Source organism: Thunnus thynnus, chromosome 6 (assembly GCF_963924715.1).
Source record: "Thunnus thynnus chromosome 6, fThuThy2.1, whole genome shotgun sequence".
In the NCBI taxonomy this organism is placed as follows: Eukaryota; Metazoa; Chordata; class Actinopteri; order Scombriformes; family Scombridae; genus Thunnus; species Thunnus thynnus.
The window spans coordinates 19,609,494-19,636,325 of record NC_089522.1 but is presented as its reverse complement, the minus strand read 5'-3'; the positions used below and the strand labels follow the sequence as shown (position 1 = coordinate 19,636,325).

General features: G+C 38.5%; 1 protein-coding gene across 4 annotated transcripts; it reads left to right on the top strand.

Moving 5' to 3' along the window:
* The first annotated feature begins 10,877 nt into the window (after window positions 1–10,877).
* LOC137184606 (NACHT, LRR and PYD domains-containing protein 12-like) lies at window positions 10,878–26,326 on the top strand. 4 transcript variants are annotated; one of them, XM_067592423.1, is made up of 13 exons: window positions 10,878–11,054; window positions 12,897–13,043; window positions 13,299–13,445; window positions 15,277–15,423; window positions 16,399–16,634; window positions 18,265–20,032; window positions 20,498–20,674; window positions 21,497–21,670; window positions 22,050–22,223; window positions 23,110–23,283; window positions 24,278–24,451; window positions 24,779–24,952; window positions 25,161–26,326. In XM_067592423.1, the coding sequence occupies exons 2-13, from the start codon at window positions 12,916–12,918 to the stop codon at window positions 25,177–25,179; spliced, it is 3,492 nt and encodes a 1,163-aa protein (XP_067448524.1). In that variant the 5' UTR covers window positions 10,878–11,054; window positions 12,897–12,915; the 3' UTR covers window positions 25,180–26,326. The 4 variants fall into 4 exon arrangements, with proteins under 4 accessions (XP_067448524.1, XP_067448525.1, XP_067448526.1 ...); XM_067592424.1 differs by lacking the exon at window positions 13,299–13,445; XM_067592425.1 differs by lacking the exon at window positions 15,277–15,423.
* The last annotated feature ends 506 nt before the right edge of the window (window positions 26,327–26,832 follow it).

Sequence of the window (26,832 nt, the reverse complement as noted above, 5' to 3'; positions counted from 1 at the left end):
CCGGTGTCCACTTACACTCTCTCCAACAAAACACCTCAGTTATATTGTACACTACATCTCAGAAATTTGAGTTTAAAATCAGCAGAATGAGTTCAGGTGGGATTAATTAAGTCTCAGTCAGTCCTTGGACAGTCCTTCTAAATTAATCTGCGAAATCAGCTAAAAGTTGACTTTTTGTGGAACCTTTTACATTCTTTTTATCAGAATAGCAAGCCACATGTTCCACACAGAGTATGAGGAAACCTAAGCCACTGTGCATGGAAAACAATAATTAATCACATCCAGAGACATTTTCTACCCGCTGCTCCTTTTTCTCTGTCACACACACTTTTTTGTGGTAAAAAAAATCTCCACAGAGTGCCTCATTCTGAGTTACACGCTTGTATTGCATCTGCTCAATTCATGTTCCCCCTCACTTCTCACATCATGATGACATTACTTTGCTATAGTTTTTTTTTTTTAAAAACTTTGTTTATTATTGCTTTTTTTTAAAAGTGATAAACATACAAAAACACGTACAAACACATGCCCACCCCCCCAAAAAGTAAATAAATAATTATTAAAAAAAAGTACAGCAAACTCAAATGATACAAGTTTAAATACTCCATTTCTACTTTGCTACAAAGTTGAACTTGCCATGTTTTGCTTGGCATAAAAAGAATTGGCCCGAGTTTGTCATGCGAACAGATTCACATTGCATGAGAGGCTAGCTGGTCTAACGTTGCATGTCAGAACACATGGTCAGGCTGATGTGCATGCTTGGTTTGTGTGTGTGTGTGTGTGTGTGTGTGTGTGTGTGTGTGTAACTAGACCCTCTTGTGCAAGTAGGGACAGGTGTGTCACCACCTGACCACACCCCCAGGCCACACGGCACCTCCTGTCCCTAACACCTGTCCCCTTCGTCTGTGCAGAGACCTGTATACCCCTCCTCTCTCTCTCTCTCACATACACACACACTGGCTGTGGTTTGTCTGGGAGGAAGGCAGGTTGCTGGGCTGTGACGGAGCAAGGGGGGATCAGGCGGTCTGGTGACCAGTTTGTCTTGAGTATCCACACAGCTGTCCCTCTGAAACTAGAACTCCATCGAAGCGTCCGGCTCAAACTCCCTGTCTGCTCGACAATGTGGTATCATCTCTGCCCACGCGGTGACATCGCTGCAAGCTGTCGGACAGTCGCTTCAGACCATTATGTCCCTGTGGCAACAGATGGGAACGTATGAAAACATATCTTCTCTCAACAGCAACAGTTTTTTTTCTGATACTTTAAGTTTTGGATATCATTCTTAGGGGTTATGATGAGGATTTTACTCATTAATTTCAATGTTGATGCAATAACATCAGGGCAAACAACACAAATGTTCAGATTTCACAAAATATATCCCGGTAACAATGTGATCAGCAGTTGTACTGACATTAATAATAGCTATAGATTTTGTAGAAAAAAGAAGAGTCTGTAACACACTTATAAACAAATTTCAGGGCATCTCATTACAGCAGTTTTTTCAAAGTACTTACCAGTTAAAAAGGTCAAAAAGTCAGAAACACATAGAAATTATGCTGTGAAAATTCACATGAAGTCTGTGTAGTACTTTATCTCTGTAAGAATATAACTTATTCATGAAGTTATGGCTCACATTCTTATGATGATGGTGGAAGATAATTATAACATGGCAGGTGGGATAACTTTTGGTAAATGTCCAAACAAACAAAGTAAATTATATGTTCAAAATGTAAACTGGAGGTTTGTTTACAAGCAGTGTGATCATATGGTGCTGCTCGGCCAGTTGGACTCCTTCCTGGTGATTTCAATGTATCCTCAGATCTTAACTCAAGTTGGTGAGTCAAATGTTATCGTAACTGATAAAAGTGATGATCAGAACTAATAGGACCCAAATTATAAAGAAATTATTTTTTTCTTTAGGTATACGTGTGTGTTTGTGTGTGACAGAGAGAGAGAGTGGGAGAGAGAGTGGGAGGGAGAGGTCAAAGCAGCCTGAAGGCCATTGTAAATTCCTCGCTGGCTCAACCAAAGACATTCTTCTCTGCTGTTTTTCTTTCTAATCTCGATGCTCGGATTACCAGCTAGAGGGCCGATGAGAGGAAAACAGGGTGGCATGCATGCATGCACGCACATGTGCCCAAACACGCACAAACACACACACACACACACTCATCGAGATCACAAACACTGCAGTATTGTTGTGTCTTTGGATGCTCTAGCACATTAATGGAAGATATCAGTTCCATCCTGTATGTCTGTATTGATTAAAGCTGCTTTTCGTGTCACGCAAATGAAATAAAAACACACCAACACACTGAAGTGATTACCTGAGAGCTTGTTTTTTTGAAAACCAAGGAAAACAACCCCCTATGGAGAATGCTGAGAGGATTCCCACATGACAGCCCCCAGTGCCACCCAAACACTCACACACACAGTATTTGAAACTAGAAGCTTCCCATAAAGCCTTTCCAGATGTGGCCACACCAGTTTCACTTCAATGATGCCACTCCAGTTAACTCAGTTAATCAGTAAAACCAGTGAGTAAGTACCATTTAACTTTCTCGTTTGTAAACAGAAAGGTGTTGCCACAGTGTAAAATATGAACATGCAGAGGTTGGCAGAAAGTGGATTTCATACCCAAATATTTCAAATTATAACACAGCATTGTGAATATACAATAAGTAATTTAAAAAAAAAAAACAGGTTAAAGTGTAAAAATTGTGACTGTCAGCACTAATTGTTCCTTACACTATTTATCAGGAAAGATGGTTTGTGGATGTTTGGTACAAACTTAAATTGTGAACACACAAAAATAAGTACAGTGAGGAAACCTTAAGTGACCTTTCTGTGCTCAGTTACATTCAGATACAATACCATAAGCTACAGAAACGGATGGCTTTAATATTCTCCTCAAACAGAAGAAGCTTTATTCGTTATGTCAGTAAGGTCAAAGTAAAAGTCTATTTGATGTCTTATTTCTCATTATTTGATGATTCAAGTGCCATACCTTTTGGTAAAATGTCCATCATCTAGAATGATTTCATAGGATTACTGTATAAAAGACTTGGTGAACCTTTTTTCTGTGGCAGATTTTATCTGTAGAGATTTGTTATATGTCAGAAGTAATGATCTTCTCTGACAAATGTCAATGTAGGCTGGGCACTTTTTCGTGAATAACAAAGAATCAACTCCCGCACACTATCAACACCTTCACCAGGCATTTCACACAGCAAATGACAACGAGTCTGTATATAAGCACACACACACACACACACATACTCACAGTAAAATCAGCCAACTACCATAAGTGTTAACAGTGTGCGGGAGTCGATTTTTTGTTGTGAACTATTGCTCTTTCTCCTACGCACCTCTCTGTTTACATGTGTGAAAAGACTACTACTCCTTTTGCACTTTTATGTGCATGACACAACCTACGTATACTACTTGGTTATTTCCCATATCTGGTCAGCTTCATGTGGTGTTTGAAATCTGTGCCACTGACTGCTCAGTTCATCACAGAAGACTACACTCTATGCTAGCACTTCCATCTTTGAAATATCTTTGGACTTCAAATTTATGATGACATGCCTTTAGAGGTTAAATGCACTTATTGTAAGCTGCTTTGGACAAAAGCATCTGCCAAATGAATGTGATGTAATGTAGTGATGTAATGTAGTGTAGGACTGTGTTAGCATACTTATTTGTGTCCATTGTTTCACCCTGTTGAAGTGGACTGGAGTAAAGCGCCTGGGTGCTGATCCTGTTCTTGCTTCCCTGAAGGATTGTCAAATGAAGAGAGGAATTGTGAAAAAGTGAAATGCACTTTAATTACAATATACCCCTAGTTGTAACTGAGGTGAGTGACCCCTCATTAGCCTTTCATTTATAAGATTCTGTTTCACTTGTAACTGTGTCTCTCTTTTTCTCCGTACTGTACATGCAATGTTTAGTTAATAAATAGCACTTTCTCTCTCCCGCCCTACTTGCTGCTGCCAGTTTTCAGACGACTTAAGATAATTTTTCCATGTTATATAGTGTTAGTGTTGGCACCAGCTACTAAGACCACAAATCATATTCGTTTCTATCTAACAACAGAGCATTACATGGAGAGAGGAAAAACAAAACAAAACAGAAGGAATATTTGCAATGTTTAAAAAATGTCATTATGACACAAAATATCTATGCTGGTAGAAAATGTTGGTTTGTAATCAAATAATAGGTGGCTGTAATGAAATTACACTGTGCATATGCAATGTTTACAGCAAAGAGTCACAGTGGTAGGAAATGCTCTGAGTGCTCATGAGATAATATGCAGCAGTGGTGGGAGAGTGATGCACAGGCTACGTGTAATGGGATTACAAGATTATGTCACGTGTTACTGGGAAATTTCAGTTAATGTAAAAACATCCTTAAAGAAAGAATATATATATTTTTTAATTTTCACCAGCTGTCACCATGAGGACTCCTGCCATTTGGTGTCTTTCTGTCTTTACTCTGTTTTAACTCAAACACAAAACTATGTAGGCAGATGGACAGGATATAGAAAGACAGAAATGTATATTATATTAATTTATTCTAATTAATATTATGTCAGTCTTCACCTGTAGCTTCATGTTTAGCTTTAGATTTTGGGTCTCACCAAGTCTGACATCAAAGTTGAGCTCTGCATCATAAGTATCCGTCCTCCGTCTAGTCTGCTGATGTCTTTCACCTTCTATATTTCTGTCTTTGCCATTTCTCTTTGCTTAGCCTCGGTCAAACTTTGATGATTTTACACATGAAATATGTAGTGACAATCTGTTTTCACCTTAGTTTGTGTGATTGCATCCCCATCCCTTTCAACCGGCCTCCTCACACATCTTTTAAATCTGGTGATGTAGTAATCTCAGCACATCATGCTTTTGAGCCAAATTTGTAAAGTAACTCTCTCCAACCACTTATGCACACAAGCACCACAGATCCCAAACAGCTGGGTAAATCTTGATCCCTGTCATGGTGACAACAGACATGGTGTTGAGGCCCCAGTGAGGTGCTCCACCAGGGGGCAGAGGCCACCCATCACCCCTTGATCCATCAGATCACAATCAAATCACTGGAGGTCTCTGTTGCCATATTGGTGTCTTCAGTGATTATGATATTAAGGCTCCAAGGTCTTCAGATACAGACAGGTGTGATGCAACAGGTTGTGTCCCATTTAGTTTTGACCCGTCTGTAGCTTACATAAAAGAAATTCTAGGGTTTACCATGGGAGGGGGGATATGCTAGCTAAGTAATTACCCACACCCCACCTCAGTCCTCCACCTTCTTTAGCTGCTTGGCTGAACCAGCATGAGTCCTCACACTTCAGCAGGTGTGAAGAGAAGAAAGAGGGAAAGGGAGTGAATGATGAAAAGAAAGGGGAAAAAAGAGCACATGAGCACCTGTTTTAGACTCCAATGCCTTCCTTTTGCAGGCTGAGGCTTGCACTGCCCCGCCCAGAACTACACATGCACGTCTCACACTGCCTGCTCAGCTATGTGAAGGAGTATTAAAGGGTCAATTTTCAGGAGTTAGAGATAAACAGACATGGGGGGAAAAGTCAAGAGGGACTAGTAATTACGGTCAGTAATTACTGATGGTTATGGCAGTAAATCAAAATCAACTAAAGGCCCTCAGAGACTTTCATTTCTCTTTAAGTGGCTCATGCATGCATGGAGAAAGATGTGTGCATCTATCACAAACACTAGAGGTGGGACATTTTAGCCTAAGTGCTGGTTAGCAGCATTTAGCAGCTCTGAAATGGGTTCAAAGAACCTGAAACAACAGAAACAAGCCAAATCATTTGTGCCCAAAATGCAGGTGTAGCCATCAAAAAAATTCCAAAGTTGTTCCCACAATCCAGGCTGCAGCTTTTTCCATGTCCTCTTTTGTATGCATCAGACGTTTTGATTTTGGCTGGGGACCTTTGTTGCATGTCATTCCGTTTTCTCTCTCCTCATGTTTCCTGTCTATCTCTACTATCAACTATCAAACAAAGGCAATATGCATAAGAAGAAATAAAAAAGTTGAATGTTTTCATTATCTTTTGAGTTTCTGTTCAATTCACAATGAGAGATGTTATAATATTCATCCAAGCAGTAGTTCATGAAAGATTCTCTCACATGAACATGTTAAAATCAAATATGACAACATTTTCAAATGGTGCTTTAAATCTGGATTTATTTATTTGAAAGGTGAAATCCTCTTTCACGAAGTTTAATGTTTTGTTTATTCTTTGTACATTAGCCACCATGAGGAGCAGGTGCTGGTTTAACTATTTCAGAGTTATTCTAACATTATTCCCCACACCCAAACACACACAGCCTGGTCATCTGATCTGACCACCACAAGGACCAAAGTCAGCATATCAGAGCTCTGGATGTCCCAACCTCGAATCTAACAACACACACACACACACACACACACACACACACACACACACACACACACACACACACACACACACACACACACACACACACACACACAATAACAGCATGCCTACAGAGCTCACTCAGGCTCATTAACCTCCTGGTGGGGGGGATGGGGGGTCAGGGGCATCAAAGTGGCAGGATCACTACAGACTCACCCAGCAATCCTACCATGGGGGTCTGGAGCCGCAGCGTCTCACCCCCTAATGAGAGGCCATGACATGCACACATCCACACACAGTTTGACCCCTCAGGACCAGCTGGAAAAGAGAGTCTGACATGCCTGTCCAACTCTCCTCCCCCTCCCCCCTTGCCTCTTCCATTCCTCTCCCAAACTCCAAACATTCCAGTCGCAGCGCAGCGGCCAGGACAGCTCGCAGTCACCACCGACCTGGTTATCTCTTCTTCCCAAATACACCAAGATCCTGAGAGAAGGAGAGAAAGATGGAGATAAAGAGAAGGAGCAATATGTGTACACAATTTAATGTAGGGCTGCAAATAATGATTATTTTCATTATTGATATATCTATCAAATATTCTCAATTAATTGATTAATTAACATCATATAAGCCAAAAAAGCAGAAAATCCTCACAAATAAGAACCTGAATGAGGGAATGTTTGGTATTAGTGCTTGAAAAATGACAAATTATTAATTGATTATAAAAATAGTTACTGAATAATTTTCTGATAATTTGCTCTGATTTAATGTCCAAAATTAAACTTGATTTGGCCATGACGATTCATTTTCAAGATCACAGGGAGTCTGGAGAGCCATGGATGCCCTGCAGCTGAGCCCCAGAAAAGTCATAAGTGTCACAATTCATACAAACATTTCCCAAATCTGAAAGTGATCCTGTAGTTCAACTTGGTTAGCGATAGAAAATCTGAATGCACCCTGCTTGTTTACGACTGTAATCTGCAATAGTCAGTTGTAAAATGTGTAGTTAAAGGATAGACTCAGAGTTTTTCAAGTCTGTCTTAAAACAACAGTCAGGTGTCCGAATGAACACTAAAAGGGGTTTTCCTTGCTGTAATTATTCCTCCTCTTCATACTGGCTATTACAGCTTTTCTCAATCGTTTCACACTATAACTGGGCCAATTAACGAAACATCCCAAACCATGATGCCATCTACCAAAAGACAGACCCATTTCCCAAAACTATAAACACCATTACCCTGTTTTCACTCATGTGCTTATTTAGAAATCACTGGCATTCAATATCATTAACTCAACTCATCACAGCTGGAACCCAATTAACACACAAATCCCCAGGTGGAAACACAAAGAGTCAAAACTATTCACACACCAATCACAAACTCAGGATAGATCGATAAAAGGGCCATGGGTCGGTTCACCTGAGGCAGAATAAATGTGATTTCTTTCTTTATGTACAAACTGTTTTTTTCATTGGTTTATATTGGTAAATACATGGAAATTATTTTACCGTATTCTACGTCTTCTGCATATTTTTACAGTATATTTACTTTTTCACTCAGTTTCAGTTTATTTTACTACAGTACATTGAGGAATTAAAAATTCTGATAATGTATACATGTGTTGTGTCATTATATTGTATTCATCATGTAAAGAAGTTGTGCTAGGGGAAAATCATAAGCGCCATGATTCATTATAGTAACAGGTTTTTACAGTAGTGTTTTGAATTGATCTCATCAGTGTGTAATGGTGTATTTCGTAGTGTTTGTATATTTGATGGGTTTTGTGTGATGTCTGAAGGCAAACTTTGGTTTAGATGTAAGATTACATGGTTTTGAGTGGAGAAATGTATCTTAGCAATCATGAAAAACCGTAAAAGATCCCCTTCAAATGTGCTTTCAATGTAAGTGATGGGGACCAGAATCCACAGTGTGTCCACACAGTCATTTTTTTTGGAAAAATGTATTTCAAAGTCTATCTGAAGTTTATATGAGGCTTCAGCAAATTCCCTCTTTGTTTTTCCCTGTTGAGCTGCGGTGGAAGTATAGTGACAAAAATAGGGACCATGGCACTAAAAGGACTGTAATATTGAAAGATATCTATTTGATTTGACTAATTTGGACGGCTGAAGCTTCATATTAGCTTCAGATAAATTTTTAAATACATTTTTGCACTGTGGATTTTGTCCTCCATCACTTACATTGTAAGTGCCTTTATGAAGGGATCTTCTAATGGCCAGTATGAACAGGAGGAATGATTTCAGCGAGGAAAACCTCTTTCAGTGTTAATTTGGGCACCTGATTGTTGTTTTAAGAAAGACTTGAAAATTTGTCACCCTGTCCTTTAAGTCTTATTACAGTCACTAAATTTCCAGTGACTTCTTGCAACAACGAGATTAATTTTAGATTTTATGAGTGTAAAGAACCCGGATTCACAGAGCAGATATTCAAAACAAGAGACGGATAAGGAGAAAAAACAAATAAATAAAACAAAAACACACCTATCTGTCAATCAGCACAACTGATGGGCAAACGCACTCAGAGGCATGTGGGGGGTGGTGGTGTGAGGAAGTTCTCAGTAGAGAGAAAGGAAAGGAAAGGGAGGGGAGGGGAGTGGGGGGGATTTGGAATAGCATTCTGCCAGAAAGGCAAGTGCAGCAGCAGCAGCAGGGTGAAGGAGGGGTGCAGGGTCGAGGGAAGAGGCACCTTGCAACAGCTGGTCTCAATTATCCGTGGAGGGGCTGCTGAGTGTACAGGACTGAGTGTGTGTGTGTGTAAGGTTGAGGCATCGCAGGGGGAGGGCTGAGACCACTGGCGCCAGGAGGGGAGCAACAGGTCAGGGAGGATGAAGATTATAAAAATACTAGCAGGCAGTTGGCCTTGGTCCTGCCGGCGCACAGTGTGAGTGTGTGTGGTTGATACTCCTCGCCTGCCACAGTGCCACAGGATGTGGAAGAGTGTGTGTGTGTGTGTGTGTGTTTGTGTGCCCACAGTGCGTCAGGGCGGTCTGTTTCTGCATACATCCTGTGAGATAACCTTCCTGGTTGAATAACACAGGCTCATCCCATGTTTTTATCAATCAAAGATGTGCAGAAAACTGAATGTCTCAGTGGTTCAGATTTTTTTTCAAAGAATATCAGTTAAACATGTGATATGTGAAGTAGCATTGTTTTTTATGTATTAATCAAAGTGTTTGGTAATAAAATAATAAAACGAATGAATAAATTAAATCCTTTATTATTCCAGTTGAACAAGTTGACTTTCTGTCATAGACCCACTGAGTAAATTAAGACAGTTTTATTTTCATGTAAAAAACTGTATTTTCTGACAGATGCATGTCCTACATTCTCACAAAAGTTGAAGCAACAAATGGACAGTTTTGGTAATTGATAAATTGTATCATAAAATTATCAATTATATTGTGTCTCAGTTCCTAGGCCCCAGCAAGAGGACATGGCTGGAGATAGATGAGTGTAGGACGCCCTCTGGTGTTCAATAAGTCTTATCACATGAGGACACACTTCACGATCAGAACTGTCACAGACAACAATTCAAGGAAAGGCAAAAATCATGAAGACAGGCGGATGAAAGTTAAGGAGTGACTTCGCATGAGCGATCACATTTCCGCACTCACAAGCAGCCCCTTAATTTAGCGCTTACCTGTATTGTCACCATTACGGTAAACGCAAGTCGTCAAACAAGTTGAGGACTTCTGTCGGAAATTCAAGTTTATTGTAACAAAGAAGCATCATTTGTCTTTTTCTGGTGCTACAAAACACAGAGTAGGTTATTCTGTCAGTTTAACAAAATTACAAGTGAAAATCGTTTCAATGAAGTGGTTTATCTAACTCTAAATGTGACAAAATTATATTTAATAAATAGATTTCAATTAAATAAAAAAGCAATAAAATCTATTGATATAAACATGGAATAAATAGATAAATGTTTCCAAGTGAAATGCTTGTATGACCTAATTAAATCACTATTAAGTACAGCATTAAATAATTAAGCAATGAAAGAAATTCTTCTGTCATAGTGTTATTATTTCATGTTTTACTGCAAAATAGAAGGATACAGCTTTCTTTTATAGGAGTGAAACTTACTTAAAATGCCTTTTAGAACACTAAAGCTAGTATGGTGCGCTATGCTGACAGTGAGATCTCATATCTAATATTGTAACTTAATGTAGCCTTTTTTTAAAAATGTATATATTTTTTAATTGAACATGTAGACATTCAGCAGTTAAATAGAAAATGTGCATTCTTGCGCAATTAAAAATATATGTCAAGAAAATCAAGTAAATAAAAAACATAAGAAAATATGTATTAATTTTATTTATTATATATTAAGTAATATTTAACACTAACTATAAGATTCTTACAACATAATCAAATAATATAACTTAACATTGTGGCTTTGCATTTACCGTAAATATCACAGTACTGGTGCACTGACACTTTGTGACCGCGGAAATGCGAATGACGTTACTTATATCCGTCATTTTAAGAGAAAACAAGAAGTCAGACAGCGTTGCAACAGGTTGCTACGCTGTTAATACGTGAGCTGGATGTCACGTTGTAGACAGTCAAGGAAATACAACAGCTGGAAAAACTCAACGGTCTGAAGATAATGGATAAAGTGATGTGGATATAAAGTCTTTGGTATGAAAGGTAGGCAGCCTGAATGGGAGACGTTGAAGGTGTGTATAGTGGGCCCTACATCAGGCTTATATTAAATCATATGGTGGCTTTTCTCGAAATGATATTGGTCTGATGAAATGTAATGTCAATAAATGTAACGTAGCCTAAATGTGACCGTGCGTAAAACTGAAAAAAGTTTTACCATAGTTAGGCTATTTAAAAAGTGAAACTAAAGGTCTGACTTGATGGGAAAAAGACTCAAACTTCATAAAAACCCTTAATAACCTACTCTGTGAGTTCATTTTTAATTTTAGTGAAGTAAGTAAATAAGTACAGCAGTTACTGAAGATGTAGAGACGGAGCCAGAGCATGAAGTGTCCTGATTGGACTTAAATGTTGTTGTTGCTGTTTTTGTTGTTGTTGTTGTGGGAAAGTTTTTGTTAAGGACCCAATCATAGCCTACAGGTAACAAATGGCTTTTCTTACATATGTATTAGGCTCTATAGGGTGGTTTCAGCAAGTGGGAAACTTTAGGCTACTTTATGGCAGCACTACAAAAAATACACCAAATTTCTGAAATGACGCAACCGTTCTTCAGTAACATGAAGGGAATTTATTATCTACCAGTTTAATACTCTCAAACCCCACAAGACAGCCGTCTTTTTCCTCTCATTTGAGTTTTAAAGGTGGGACAGTGCTTTTTACAGCACAGACAAACTCTTAACTACAAAATCAATTAAAACATATTAATTAAATTACATTTTAATCAATTACACCACAATAAACTGACTGTCAATAAACCTTTAAACATTTTAAAACAATTCAAATAGCCATTTTCTATAACAGATGTGTTACATGTACTATTGATGTAGAGCTCAGAAAAAAGTTATGTACTTAATCCTTACAATCTGAACTAACCTCTGTGTTCATATCACATGTTCAGATCCACAACTTTAACATCTTCAGTCACTTCATCAGTGTTGTCCATTAATTAATTTAAATGTATAAATTGCAGGAATATTGCATAAAACATGCTTAAAGAAGTGTCCATGAAAGCTGTGTCTCGGGTTTACTGACACTTCAGAAAATGTGGGTCAGTGCTTGAAATACAGATTCCAAGAAAAATTAAGACGATAATGTGCACTCTTATTTTGATCTGTGGTCAGAGACAATAAGTTTTTTTAATAAAATGTCTGGCCAATTTATATTTACTTAAAGCCTTTATGTTTTTCAAAGTCAAAATTTATTTGCCCAGTCAGACTCCCTGAACATATGCCAAACAGTCTCTCTTTAAATTCCAAACACACCCATGATGATGATGTTATACAAATAAAGTAACTGTTCAGTTACAAGAAGTGTTGTGGCAAGATATCTGGGTGAAACATCTTTATTGGTTCTATCCCGTCAAATGGCAAAACAAGTCCATGCTTAGATGTCCCACTTTTTTGTCAAGGGGACAACAGAAAAGAGACTTTTTTTTACCTTGATAACAACATATAAGGATAGCACTGTATCTTTTGATCAATAGAAGCATACCATTTGTGGGTGTGTGTACACAATGCTGAGACACATTTTTCCAGTATAAAACTTTGGATGAGGAACAAGCTGACAGTGACTGTTTTGGGAATTAGCCTAAATAATTGAGTAACAGGCTAATAATATGTCATCTGGGCAGCAGTATCATGAAAGCCAGTAATAGTAGTTTCAAGAAAATTAGTTTGATCTTAGTAAAAAGTTATGTATGTGGTTAATTAGTCAAAAATCATCTACTGAAGCATCTTATGGTGAGTGGAGTGAGGTGTGCAGTATATCAGTGAAATCACACTGATATCAATGTCTGATGTGAGCTTGTGTTACTCATTTGCCTGTTAGACTGACACGAGTCCCAAAGATGAGTGTTCATGGGAAGGAAGACGGCAGAGCAGAGTCTCCAGTGTCCAGCTGTGTGTCTCTGAAGAGCGACCACTCCAGAGAGAGTCCTCTAGCCTTCAGTAATGAACCTGGACCTTTCGACACAAAGTACGAGTTCTCCTCATTTTTGGGGTCAAAAGTTATATATGATATGTCATATGGGCAGCAGTATTATGAACGCCGGTAATAATAGTTTCAAGAAAATTAGTCTGATCTTAGTAAAAAGTTATGTATGTGGTTAATTAGTCAAAAATCATCTACTGAAGCATCCTATGGTGAGTGGAGTGAGGTGTGCAGTATATCAGTGAAGTCACACTGATATCAATGTCTGATGTGACCTTGTGTTACTCATTTGCCTGTTAGACTGACACAGGTCCCAAACATGAGTGTTCATGGGAAAGAAGAGAGCAGAGCAGAATCCCCAGCTTCCAGCTGTGTGTCTCTGAAGAGTGACCAGTCCAGAGAGAGTCCTCTAGCCTTCAGCAATGAACCTGGACCTTTCAACACAAAGTAAGAGTTCTCCTTATTCTTGTTGGGGGCAAAAGTTGATCTGTCAGAATGTCTTGATTTTAGAGTCTACAGATGTTAGACAGATTTTTAGTGGTTCTCAAATGTTTTTTGTCATGCCCTTTGTCATGCTTTTTGAGTAAAACCTGCAATCCACTTTTTAAAATGAACAATTAATAATATTGAGGAAATAAGTTTAAAAAATGAGCTAAGGTGAATATTATTTTATTGAAAAAGTATCAAGAACATAAACTGCATGTTTCCTTTCACCTTTACCTGGGCACTGTTGTTCAAATGAAAAATATAATTTTCTGTTTTTACAGAATTTCACCTAAAGAAATACCCATATTTTTTCAAAAGGAGAAGATTGGGTGATTTTTACCTTGTATTTTAAGTCCTCATGTATTCAAAATTTGTTGCATTTTTTGGAAACAAGAAGAAACTGTTCACTGCACTTTATGGTATATTACGTCATCTCGCTGTGACACAGCTACAAATGTGTACAAAGCAGAAAGGATTTTTTTTTTTTAAAGCAGCTATATATTTTTTATAACAACAATGTATTAAATGACTATGTGTCAGATGCGTTGCTTGTAGAGATTAACCTACAGAGAATTACCACCTGACTCTGCAGCTCCCTTCAGCTTTACAGAGCTTTATAGTGTGTTTCAGCTCATTGTTTAGCTGTCCGGTTGCAACTTTACTGTTTTGGTTCACTCTCACCGCTCTCATAGGTTTTAAGAGAAAAAGCTCTAAAAACCCACTGTACACTACCTGCTCAGCATCAAACTGCAAACAGGCAGTTTTAGCGACCAGCTGGTTAACATATTGGAGCATTTTGCATTCAAGTTATTTCCCCCCGTCCCTATAGATATTTACCTTAAGAATTGATAAAGACCAAAAAGCTAAAGGAGAGTGACTATTGGACTTACATTCAACAGGTGGACAGAAACACGGCTCCAAATGAATTATAATATTGATTCGTAATTGCTGGATGTGTAAATAAGCAGCTGTTTGCTAACAAGTTCACCATATCAGCTTAAAAGGTTATTATGTCAATGTTGTGTTCACAACTTGTTTCCACTGACCCCCTCGTTGGCCAAAAATTCAGTTGGTTTAACTCCCCAAACTTAGCATTTACCATAAACCACTGACCAAGAGCTGTTGTGTCATCAGACTTGTGTGTTCAGGCATGTAAAGCCCTCTTGACAAGTTTTGGGACATGCCATAACACATGCAGCAATGGGTAGGGTAAACTTGTTTTAGGTGCAGTTGCCCTTTTGAATAGAGAGTGAGAAACCATCACCAGTCTCTGCTTCACATGGATAGAATTGTTGTAAACCAGGCTGTTTTTTCCATCGGAAAGTCAATATGACATGTGCTTGAAGAACATACCATGAAAATTTTCTCTCTTCGGACATGACATGACATTTGGACATTTCCTTTCTATATACAGTACATATACAGGGTGAAGCATACCATTTGTGGGTGTGTGTGTACACAACGCTGAGACACATTTTTCCAGTATAAAACTTTGGATGAGGAACAAGCTGACAGTGACTGTTTGAGAATTAGCCTAGATAATTAAATAACAGGCTAATAATATGTCATATGGGAAGCCGTATTATGAACACCAGTAATAGTAGTTTCAAGAAAATAAATCTGATCTTAGTAAAAAGTTATGTATGTAGTTAATTAGTCAAAAAATATAGCCAATCAGGTAATCATCTACTGAAACATCCTATGGTGAGTGGGGCGAGGTGTGCAGTATATCAGTGAAGTCACACTGATGTCAATGTCTGATGTGAGCTTGTGTTACTCATTTGCCTGTTAGACTGGAACAAGTCCTAAAGATGAGTGATCATGGGAAGGAAGAAGGCAGAGCACAGTCTCCAGTGTCCAGCTGTGTGTCTCTGAAGAGTGACCACTCCAGAGAGAGTCCTCTAGCCTTCAGTAATGAACCTGGACCTTTCGACACAAAGTAAGAGTTTGCCATGTTCTTGTTGGGGGCAAAAGTTGATCTGTCAGAATTTCTTGATTTTAGAGTTACAGATGTTAAACTGTTTTACATTAGGTTGATGTATCCCTTCATCTTTACAGTTACAGAGTAGAGTTACAGTTTAAATACAACTTATAACAGCACAATTAGAGCTCATTTAGTACAACTCATTGTGCTGACACTCATGCAAACACACACATATACTTGCATATTGTAGAGCAAAGTGGTGTGCACTCTCTTTCTGTGTCTGTCCATGATTTCACAATCCTAATTTTTTTTTTTTTTAAATTTTTCATTTTTTTGACTTGTCATAATGAATCATAGATGGCCCTAAGTAGGGGAAATCCTACTGTGAATTCAATATTGCATCAGTGTCTATATTAAGGACATAAAAATCTCAATTTAATTAAAAAAACCCCCCCAAAAAACCAACAACTTTTCACCAATTTTGACTGCACTAACTCCTGAACAACTACCCCAGTATGGCTCAGACAAAAAAGAAAAAAGCATATTGCACCTTCAGTTTCTCCTCTCTGCCCAAACACCAACGTAACCCCCCTCCTTAAAGCCTCCACAGGCATAACTGACAGATAATGTAACTTAAATTGCATTTTATTTATTTTTTCAGACACTAGAATTACTATAATCATCTGATATTATGTGTATTAAGTAGTGATCAAGCAATAAATTAACTCAGGTTATACTGAAGATTGTTTTCACTCATGATGATTATGACACAATCAAGAAATTAAAAAAAAAAGCAATGGCTTACTCACAATGGCTGGTTAAATGTGATTATTTAAACCGTGTGAGACATTTACAAAAGAAACATTACATGTTCTGTCTGCATTGTGCTATTAGTATTGCTGAAAAAATTTGTCTTTTTTAAAAAAAAAAACAAAACAGTAAACAATAACAAGGTTTTAAGTTAAAAAGAAAATACCTTCATCTTCACAGAGAGAGGAAAAGGACAAGTGTTGTTATCAAGGACCAGCTGTCCTGCTGTGCTTTGTGCCAGGAGGTCCTGAGGGATCCGGTCACTATGAGATGTGGCCACCGTGTCTGCAGGCAATGCATTGATGCATACTGGGAACAGTGTGAACCAACAGGAGAATTCTCATGTCCCCAATGTGGAAAAAGATCCAGAAAAAGTCCCGGACTGCAAACACCAAGTCAAACCAGCACTGAAACAAGTAAGGCTGGCAGTCTATCTACTGTTATTATTTCTAAAACAGGACTTATTGTGTTGCTGCAGTCACACTTCTTTTTTTCTATAACATGCAGCATGTTTAGCACATTTAAAATGTTTAAACATTTCATAAAATACAAATATTACTATAAAATGTATGTATGAGGTAACTAAAAAGACAACCAGCAGCCTGTTTCAGTAGTGTGTGTAAGTTTGAATCTTGTGTGGGAGTTACGTAGTAAACTTTGTAAAAACAGGTTGCAGCATACAAGTTAGTTACAATGTTAAGTAAAGATAAATCTCATATTTACACAGCTATCTTCACTTTAGAAAAATAAAAACAAAAACAAGTACAACAGAAGACATCAATAAATGATTAGATTATTAATGAGGTAACAGACAAACCCATGTTGTATCATATGGTTGTTAAGGTTGTGAGTTTGAAGCAAACAGGAGAAGGACCCAAATGCACAAATCAGTGCAGGACAAGTAGATTAAAAGGAGTTTTAATAATTCAACATAAATAGGCTTACAGGTTGACAACAGGAAGGCAATTCAAACAGACGAACAACTCCAGAGGGCAGGTACAGAATAACAGGTACAGGTGGAAAATGGGCACGTATTCAGTACAGACTGGGGCTGCGTTCGAAGTCGCATACTAACGTACTGCCTACTACATACACAATCAGTATGTACTCCATACTGCCTACTAAATAAATGATTAAGTATGTCATTACCAGCATACTGTTCACACTTAAGTAGAGTCAAGCAAGACAGCCAAATATCCCAGAACACATTTCGCACCATGCTGCAGTGATGGTGGAGATTTTAAACCAGGCTAAAAGCTGTTGTAATCTACACTCTGGGACTGTTAATATGTCACTTTATTAAGTTTCAACATTTTTTCAGGCAAGAAAGTAACCATTTAGATTCCCAATATGTGGTCAGTTTATTCAAATAACGTCTGTTTGGATATTTTCTCCAACGTTTTTGGAGACGTGGGGAGACTGGTCAGTCAAGAGAGACAGTGCATTTTGGGGTGGTTGAGTATGTCCAGTCAGTTCACATCACATACTCAGAAATTCTTGCTAATCTATTATACATCTCATTTCTTGCATACACAAAATCCACATACTATGCAGTTGGAACACACTACATACTCAGTTTGACGTCATACTTAGTATGAATAGTACGTTAGTATGTGATTCTGAACGCAGTTGATTAGGTGGAATGAGGGACAGGTGAGCTGTTGGGTGTGGGAATCAGGTGAGAAAGTCTGGGGGGCATCTGGTGGACAGGTGGAGAATAGCAGGGACTGAGGCAGAAATGGCAAAATGAACTGGACCAGGCAGTTATTATGACAACGGTAGCTAGTTCACACATGATAGCATATATTACATTATTTTTTTTAATAAAGCAGTCTGTTGTTGGTGGCTTACTCTCTGTCTCTAGTTGGTAGTGTCTTCTTTTCCCCATATTATCTGAATAATGCACTGGGTGACAAATCACTCGCTGTGACAATGTTTTGATTATGGTTGACTTAGCAAAGTTACAGTGTAAATAGAGATGTTCCAACTGTGATAATACAGTATACGTCTTTAACCTTATTTATTCTTTTACTACATATCTTTTAGTGACTGGCTGCCTGCAGGAGGTTTTAGGCAAACACAAGATCAGTCTTAGAAAGAAATGTGAATTTGCACTAGAAGGAATTGCTGAAGCAGGACAAAAAACCCACTTGAACAGGATCTACACGGAGCTCTACATCACTGAGGGACAGTGCGAAGGGGTTACTATCCAACATGAGGTGTGGCAGCTTGAGACGATGTCCAAAACCCTGCATGACACTCCAATCAAATGCCACGACATCTTTAAGGTCTTACCTGGCCAAAAGAGATTGATCAGAGTGGTTCTGATGAGTGGCATTGCTGGCATTGGAAAAACCTTCACAGTGCAGAAGTTTACTCTTGACTGGGCAGACGGCTTTGAAAATCAAGATGTTAGCGTTGTGATTCTGCTTTCGTTCCGGGAGCTGAACTTGATCAAAGAGGAGCAGTACAGTCTTCTCAGGCTGCTTCAAGACTTTGATCCATCATTACACATGGTCACAGCAGAAATGCTTGCTGTCTGTAAAGTGCTGTTAATCTTTGATGGACTGGACGAAAGCAGACTTTTGTTGGACTTCCAGAACAATGATGTTGTATCGGACGTCACACAGACATCACCAGTTAACGTGCTGTTGACAAGCCTCATCAAGGGGAATCTGCTTCCCTCAGCTCTCCTTTGGATCACTTCCAGACCTGCAGCAGTGAATCAGATCCCGCCTGCATTTGTAGATAGGGTAACAGAAGTACGAGGATTCACTGATCCTCAGAAGGAGGAGTACTTCAGGAGGAGATTCAATAATGAGTCACAGTCCGGCAGAATCATCTCACACATCAAGGCATCCAGAAGCCTCTACATTATGTGTCACATCCCAGTTTTCTGTTGGATCACTACTACAGTTCTGGAGCATATGATGATGACAGAACAAAAAGAGTTGCCCAAGACTCTGACTGAGATGTACTCCCATTTCCTGCTGGTTCAGACCAAGAGGAAGACACAGAAGTATAATAATGGGCATGAGCAGACAGACAGAGATGTCCTTCTGAAGTTGGGAAGACTTGCATTCGAACATCTGGAAAAAGGGAACATCATGTTCTACCAAGAAGACTTGGAGCGGTGTGGTCTTGATCTCAGGGAAGCCCTTTTCTCAGGACTTTGCACAGAGATCTTCAAGAGAGAGCGTGTACTCTTTCAGAAGCTGATTTACTGCTTTGTTCATTTGAGTATTCAGGAGTTTCTCGCTGCGGTCTACATGGTCCACTGTTACCTCAACAAGAACATAGAAGTACTGGCGACATTCTTGGGGGAAGATAGCAAAAATAGCAGTGACCCAGGTCTGGATAACTTCCTCAGTAGAGTTGTAGACAAAGCTCTGTACAGTGGAAATGGCCATCTGGACCTCTTTGTTCGCTTCCTTCACGGCCTGTTATTGGAGTCCAATTGTAGTCTCTTAGGAGGTCTGCTGGGTTGGGAAGTGAGCAGTCCAGAAAGCATTCAAAGAGCAATAAACAACCTGAAGAAGATGAATGCTTATGATATCTCCCCTGACAGAAGCATCAATGTCTTCCACTGTTTGATGGAGATGAATGACCACTCAGTACATCAGGAGATCCAAGAGTACCTGCAATCAGAGAACAGATCGGAGAGGAAACTCACTAAGACCCATTGCTCAGCTCTTGCCTACATGCTGCAGATGTCAGAAGAGGTTCTAGATGTGTTGGACCTGAAGAAGTACAACACATCAGGTGACGGAAGACGGAGATTGCTCCCAGCTGTGAGAAACTGCAGAGACGCTCGGTAAGTCCAGATGAGAATATCAACAGTGTAAAACCACAAAAATTTCTGTCTATTGCAAAAAGGTTTGTTACAGTTAAGATATTTAGTTTCTCATACATGTTCTCTATAAACATGTTGATTTTACCTCAAAGTATGTAACTGATTCCATTCTATCACTGATAAAGATTGTGAGATGCGATTGAAAGCTATGAAAAAGCTAGTAGGTAGACCTTTGAGTTGAAATTATTTTGTCATATTGACAAAATTTCTTATCACTACTTACTGGCAAACTACGTCTTAGATGTGGTTGGCTGAATATACCTTAAAGTATACTTCTTTCAATCTCTTGATTGTGTTTCTAGCTGTGGGTCACTATTAGTTAGCTAGTATTACTATTACTAATGGTACTGCTAATTAATTATGTATATCAGGGCAAAGTACCTATGCTGCTTTGGCTAATACTGACTCATCATCATGTGTTTGCAGACTCTCTGGCTGTGGACTCTCTGAATGTCATTGTGAAGTCCTGTCCTCAGCTCTGATGTCCAACCCCTCCCATCTGCGACAGCTGGATCTCAGTGAAAATGACTATTTGTTGGATTCAGGAGTGAATCTGCTGTCGGTTGGACTGGAGAGTCCAAACTGCAGACTGGAGATTCTAAGGTCAGACCACTTTCAGATAGCTCTTTACTCATTATTTTTCTTCTCCTCCTCATGTTTCTGATAGTGTGATATGGAGTTATACAATATAAGAAGGGGCTAGACCATATAACACTTTGTAAGCAAACATCATGATTTTAAATTCAATTCTATAGCAAACAGGGAGCCAGTGTAAGGAGAAGAGAATGGGAGTAATGTGGTCCCTATTTTTTTTTTTTTTTTACATTGTTAGACCTTGTTTTTGATGCATAAGTTACAATAACCAAGGTGGGATGATATAAAGGGCTGGATTACTTTTTGTAGGTCAGAGGTACAGAGAATTGATCTGAGATTAGAGACAATGCAGAGCTGAAAGATGACTTGATTTAACTTCCTGCTTGATCTGTTTGTCAAACTTCAACACTGAATCAAATATGATTCCAAGATCTCTGGCATGTAGTTTAACAAAAGGGGACAATGTGCCAAGATGAGGAGAATAAGTCATGTTGGTTAGATGCTGCAAATAATATAATTTCAGATTTATTGTCAGTGAGCTGGAATTTGGATTTTATGTTTTAAAGACACAATAAGATTTGTCGCTCTGGACCTTGGACTGTATGGATTTCTTCTTGTAACTGCATAATATGAACTTTATGATGACATTTGATTTTAAATACATCTATATAAGGCTGATATCATGTTGATCCACATAAATAAGATGGTAATGTCAATATTTTAATACAAGCACCAACTGATTAGAGCATAGCAATGTTGAGCTACAGATTAGGCCTTAAGTGATCTGATTGGAATGTGTGTTTTAATCATATCCTTTATCATATTTTTCAGATTGAAGAACTGCAGTTTGTCAGAAAGTTGTTGTGGTTCTCTGGCATCAGCCCTGAAATCCAGCTCCCATCTGAGAGAACTGGATTTAAGTAACAACAACTATCTTAAGGACTCAGGGGTGAAGCTACTGTCTACTGGGTTGGAGAGTCCACACTGTAGACTGGTGACACTGAGGTCAGACAACATTTTATTAACTTTGTGCAGAGATTAATTTTGTATAATTACTGTGGTTACAGTAGGGGGTGGCACTGAATTCTGTGCTTCCCAAGATTCCTTTGTATACTAGTCCATACTGATAAGATTCACCTTGGAATAACACTATACTGCAACGATATATTGCAACATACTGTATTTACAAACTACACATATTTATTTCAAACTGTGGCATTGTCATTAATATATTAAAACATGTTTCCCTGCTGAATTTGCATCTTTTTCAACCTGGCCTACTGTTACAGTAGGTTCATGTGCTGGGAGTTGGGCATGCAAGTGTAAACAATTTCATATTAATTTCATATACATCCGCAATAAATGGTTAAAATTCTATATACAGATTAAGTTGCTGCAGGCTGTCGGAGAGCTGCTGTGCATATCTGGCCTCAGCTTTGAAGTCCAACCCCTCCCATATGAGAGTGCTAGACCTGAGTAAAAACAAACTGAAGGATTTAGGAGTAAATCGGCTGTCTGCTGCATTGGAGAATCCTCACTGTGGACTGACAACTCTGAGGTTAGTGCAGTTCTGTGTATCTTTATATCTTTAATGAGAAAATATTTGTTCTTGTATGCAGATGGTGACTGAAAGATGATGTAATGGATAAAAGGTTCAAGTTCTATTTCACATGTACTGCAATGAAATATGCATTGTGCTGTTAATGCAGTTACAAACCTCCAGCTCAGATCTACAGACCAATACAGCCATTTAATCAAACTACAAGCAAGAAATATTTCTTCCTTTAATGCAATCAGTTTCCCTGGGTAATAGCCCCTCCACCTCCTCTCACATGGAGAGTGATGGAACAGTGTGCCATTTCTTTCCAATGTTCCTCTCAACATGTCACAAAAAGTGGACACAGAAAAGCGCTCCTAAATGACAAGCTTTGTTTGCTTGAGAGTGTGTCTCGTCTTTTAGGATTTTCAGCACTTTTGACTGTCACCACCTTTGAAGTTTTAGAAATGTGTGTCAGAATGATAATTAGATAGCCAGAGTGCGTCCTAATTCTCCAAGGTGTCTCCTTATTTCCATCACTTCTCTTTTGCAATTTGGTTTCTCCTACTTGCAAGGAAAATATTTTGAGCAAAGAGAATTTGATGAAATGCTTTTCGTGAGGCAAGAAATCTGTAATCTTAATTCTGTGGGCACAGTTAAAGCCCTTAGTTGCTGACTTCAAGAACGCCAAAGAAGGGTGAGACAGCCATTTATACAGGTAATATCAGACGTCATTGGCGGGCATGTCCTGATTCCAGTTCATGCAAATTGGAAGTGTGTTGCTTCACAGGAGTGATGAGGTGTATAGAGCCTGTTTGAGGACTGTCTGTGTTCATTGAACTAGGGTTGAACCAGTAACAAATGTTTGTTTTTACTACAGCATTAATATTCATTTCTCTAATTACAGACTTGATAGATGTGGGCTGACGGAGAACTGCTGTACCTCTCTGGCCTCAGCTCTTAAGTCTGACCCCTCCAGCCTGAGAGACTTAGAACTGAGTAATAACGACCTGCAGGATTCAGGAGTGAATGTGCTCTGTGCTGGACTGCAGGATCCACACTGTAGACTGGAAGCTCTGAGGTGAGCACATTTTTTCAGTTCTGCAATAACATAAATATTAAATCAGTATTATAATACTGTATTTTCTATACATTAGTACAAGGATAAAAGTATTGTGGTGATTCATTGAGTGAGTAACAGACATTACAAGGCGCTTGATAATAAAAGACAAAAGCAAGATATAAAATACAGATATGATATAATAAATACACATAATGAATAATACATAAATAAAATAAGTAAATAAGTAAGTAAATAAAATAAGTCTGAACAGATAGGTCTTGAGCTCCTTTTTAAAGGAAGGTGTCCAGTGTCTCCAAACAGGAGTTAGGAAATTTAGGAGGCCCAGCCTTGAATGTCTCCTTTATTCTAAAGCTTGAAGCAAGGAGCAAGGTCAATTTGGAAACCCTAAAGACTTTCATTTTTTTGTATGTAAATTCTGCAAAGTAACTGTAGCTGTCAAATAAATATAATGGAGTAAAAAGAACAATATTTCTCCCTGAAAAGTAGTGGAGTAGAAGTATAAAGTAGCAGTAAGTGGTACCTCAAAGTGTACTTAAAAATACAGTACTTGAATAAATGTACTAGTTTAAAACCCAGCATCACAACCCAGGAATGATATTAACAGTTACCGGGGACGTTTTGAGGAGCTGATGGCAAGAGTGCAACATAATTAGCTTCTATTTAGTTGGAAATTCATGATTTTTTTTAAAGTCCTTGTACCTTCAAGTTCCTTACTGAAGCCACACTTTCATATTGAGTGAAGTATTTATACATGTCAGTTAGATATGTATTTGGTATTGTTGGAAGTCTTGATATCTTGAGTATCATTTCAAATCAAGCTCTGTGGGTTTTAGTAGTACTTCACTGTGCAACATGCATTGTAATGGTGAGTTTGTGTTTTACATGGTTGAAGAGGTTATCTAGTGCTGATTCCAGGTTTTGAACCTGGAATCCTGATGTTTTCAAGCAGCATTTCAAACCCAAGAATACTGTTTTCTCTAACTCTGTTTAGATTGAGGTGCAGCTGGTTGTCAGAGGGTTGTTGTGCTCCTCTGGCCTCTGCTTTAATGTCTGAATCCTCCCATCTGAGAGAGCTTGATGTAAGTGAAAATGATCTACTGGATTCAGGAGTGAAGCTGCTGTCTGCTGGATTGGAGAGTCCGCACTGTAGACTAGAGAATCTGAGGTAAGGAATGTCATTTACCTTTGTGAGGACTTTACTTGAACGTAAGGAATGATTTGTTCATGAAAGGGGTTTTCAGAGAACAAGATTCGCTCTTGGGGTGGATTTTGCAATTAGAGATATTATTCAAGTGTGTTAATGCAGGAGGCTGGTATTCCTCACTGCTTCACAAACTTTGTCACATGATGAAACGTGACAGGGCCATCAACACTTCCAGTCAATCATTGCAGTGCATCATGAACTTTGCTGTAGTGATAGTAGTTGTACCAGTTTGTCAAAAAATTGAAAAACAAAAAAATTCCCTCATAAAAATTCTTTTTTTCTCTTCAGATTGATGCGTTGTCGGGTCACAGATGAAGGTTGTGTTTCTCTGGCCTCAGCGCTCAAGTCCAACCCTTCTAGTCTGAGAGAACTGGACCTAAGTAAAAACAACCTAAAGGTTTCTGGAGTTAAGCTGCTGTCTGAAGTCCTGGACAGTCCACACTGTAGACTGGAGACTCTCAGGTCAGTAGCAGGGTTGAGTCAGTCTGTATTATTTTTAGTTAGTGGAAAACCAAAAATTCTGCATGTCCTTGTAAACCTCAAACTTTATAATGGCTGCTTTTCCCCGTGATCATATGAGAAAAGAATGGTGACAGGCTCAAGGATTGCACAAAAAGCATTAATGTAAGAATGTATTAAACTTTTGGATCACTGTTGTTCATCCCTACAGAATGGAAGAAATGGAGTGAACTTTGATTGCATCCATCTGACCAAAATGCTTCTCATCGCTGGCCGTGACATGTTGCTGCAGACTCTGGGGCGGCCACATTCAGCACATCACTGCAACACTGCAGCTGTGTTTTACTACAATCAGATATAGGACATGATTTTCTACTGACTGTCCAACTGTTCGCCCTATTTGAAAAGTACAATCTCTTCAGTTTGTGCCTGCAGAAGTCACTGCACAGTGATACTGCAAGCACAGCGATACTCACTGATAGTTGTGGCAGTTTTTTTCCTTAAAGCACAAAACCACAATAAAGCATGACTTAATACCCACCAGGCATTTCTGTTCATTAGTCGGCATTTAAGCATCTTCATAGGTCATGGTCATTTTAGTGCTAAATGTACAACAGATGTTCTGCACAAGTTTTGTTTATTTAAAAGGGAAAAGATAAAACTGGGATGAATCTTGTTTTAAATGTTTGCACAGTCAGTTTGTATAACACTTTAAATGTTTTTACAGCTATATGTATAGAATATTTCATAAATGTGATGTCTTATTTTAAAGGTGCAATGTGTAGGATTTAGTAGCATCTAGCAGCGAGGTTGCAGATTGCAACTAATTGGCTCCGTGGCTCTAGAGAGGGGAGCCCCTCTCTGGTTTTGCTGGTATTTAATGGCTAAAAACATTGACAACCTGAACACTAACCTGAATTTATCCAGTCTGCTTTGAGCTGTATTTGTAATAACATTAAGAGCTAATTTTAGAGGTTACATCTTACCAACACCCAGAACAATGTGCAAAATGTGTGGAATACTGTAACTTACATTTATAAATGTATGTACATTTGAATAAAGTGAACTGTCAGAGTTGTTTGGTTTAAGTAAGACAGCTGAAAGTTTGAAATACTTCTCAAATTGCTTGCACCTACATTTGACTGGGGGAATAGAAAGCAGCACAATTAACTACATGTAGTCTAAATCAGTGATTCTCTAATTTTAGGTGCATATAAAACACATCAGGCATAAAATGACTTATCCCCAAACCCAAGCTGACTGCCAATGGTGTTTAGAATTATAAAATATAAATCTATAGTTATTATCAGACACTGCATGACAACATCCCGAGGACACTTCAGAATTGTGTCATTTAACAGTCTCTCAGGCCTTTGATTTAATTGACAAAAGGGAAAAAAAATATTCTCACACTTTTCTGGACTGATGTATTTGTTTGTCATTCTTGGTTTGATCAAGTTTTGTTGCACTCTGGTATACCTGTTACTACCCTGCATCTTTAATGTTTTGTGCTTAATTGTTTTGATTGGGAAGCTGTATGATTTTGAAAAATGCAATAGGAGCCATTATGTTATGTCTGCTTTCATATGATCCAACATGGGGAAGTTGCTCTAAAGTCTATCAGGCAACCTAATCCAGGACAGATTTAATGTAAAGGTTACATTAAATGCTTAAATTCCCCTGGCCTTGATGTATGTGTGAAAAGCAAAGCAGCAACTGTAAATTTGGATGTCAGCACAGAAAAGTGCCTTAAGGAGGCAAAATCTAACTTCCCATTTATCAAAACATTTTGTGGAAAATCCCTCTAACATAAAGAAAAGAAAAGAAAAGAAAAGAAAAAATATATGTACACACACACATACCGGCCACATTATTAGGTACAC

Bases quoted from the DNA above. Each gene is read 5' to 3' on its own strand.
- LOC137184606 (XM_067592423.1), top strand. From the start codon at position 12,916: ATGAGTGTTCATGGGAAGGAAGACGGCAGAGCAGAGTCTCCAGTGTCC. The intron at 22,224-23,109 runs GTTAGTGCAGTT...CTCTAATTACAG, and splicing joins TGTGGACTGACAACTCTGAG to ACTTGATAGATGTGGGCTGA. The intron at 24,452-24,778 runs GTAAGGAATGTC...TTTTCTCTTCAG, and splicing joins TGTAGACTAGAGAATCTGAG to ATTGATGCGTTGTCGGGTCA.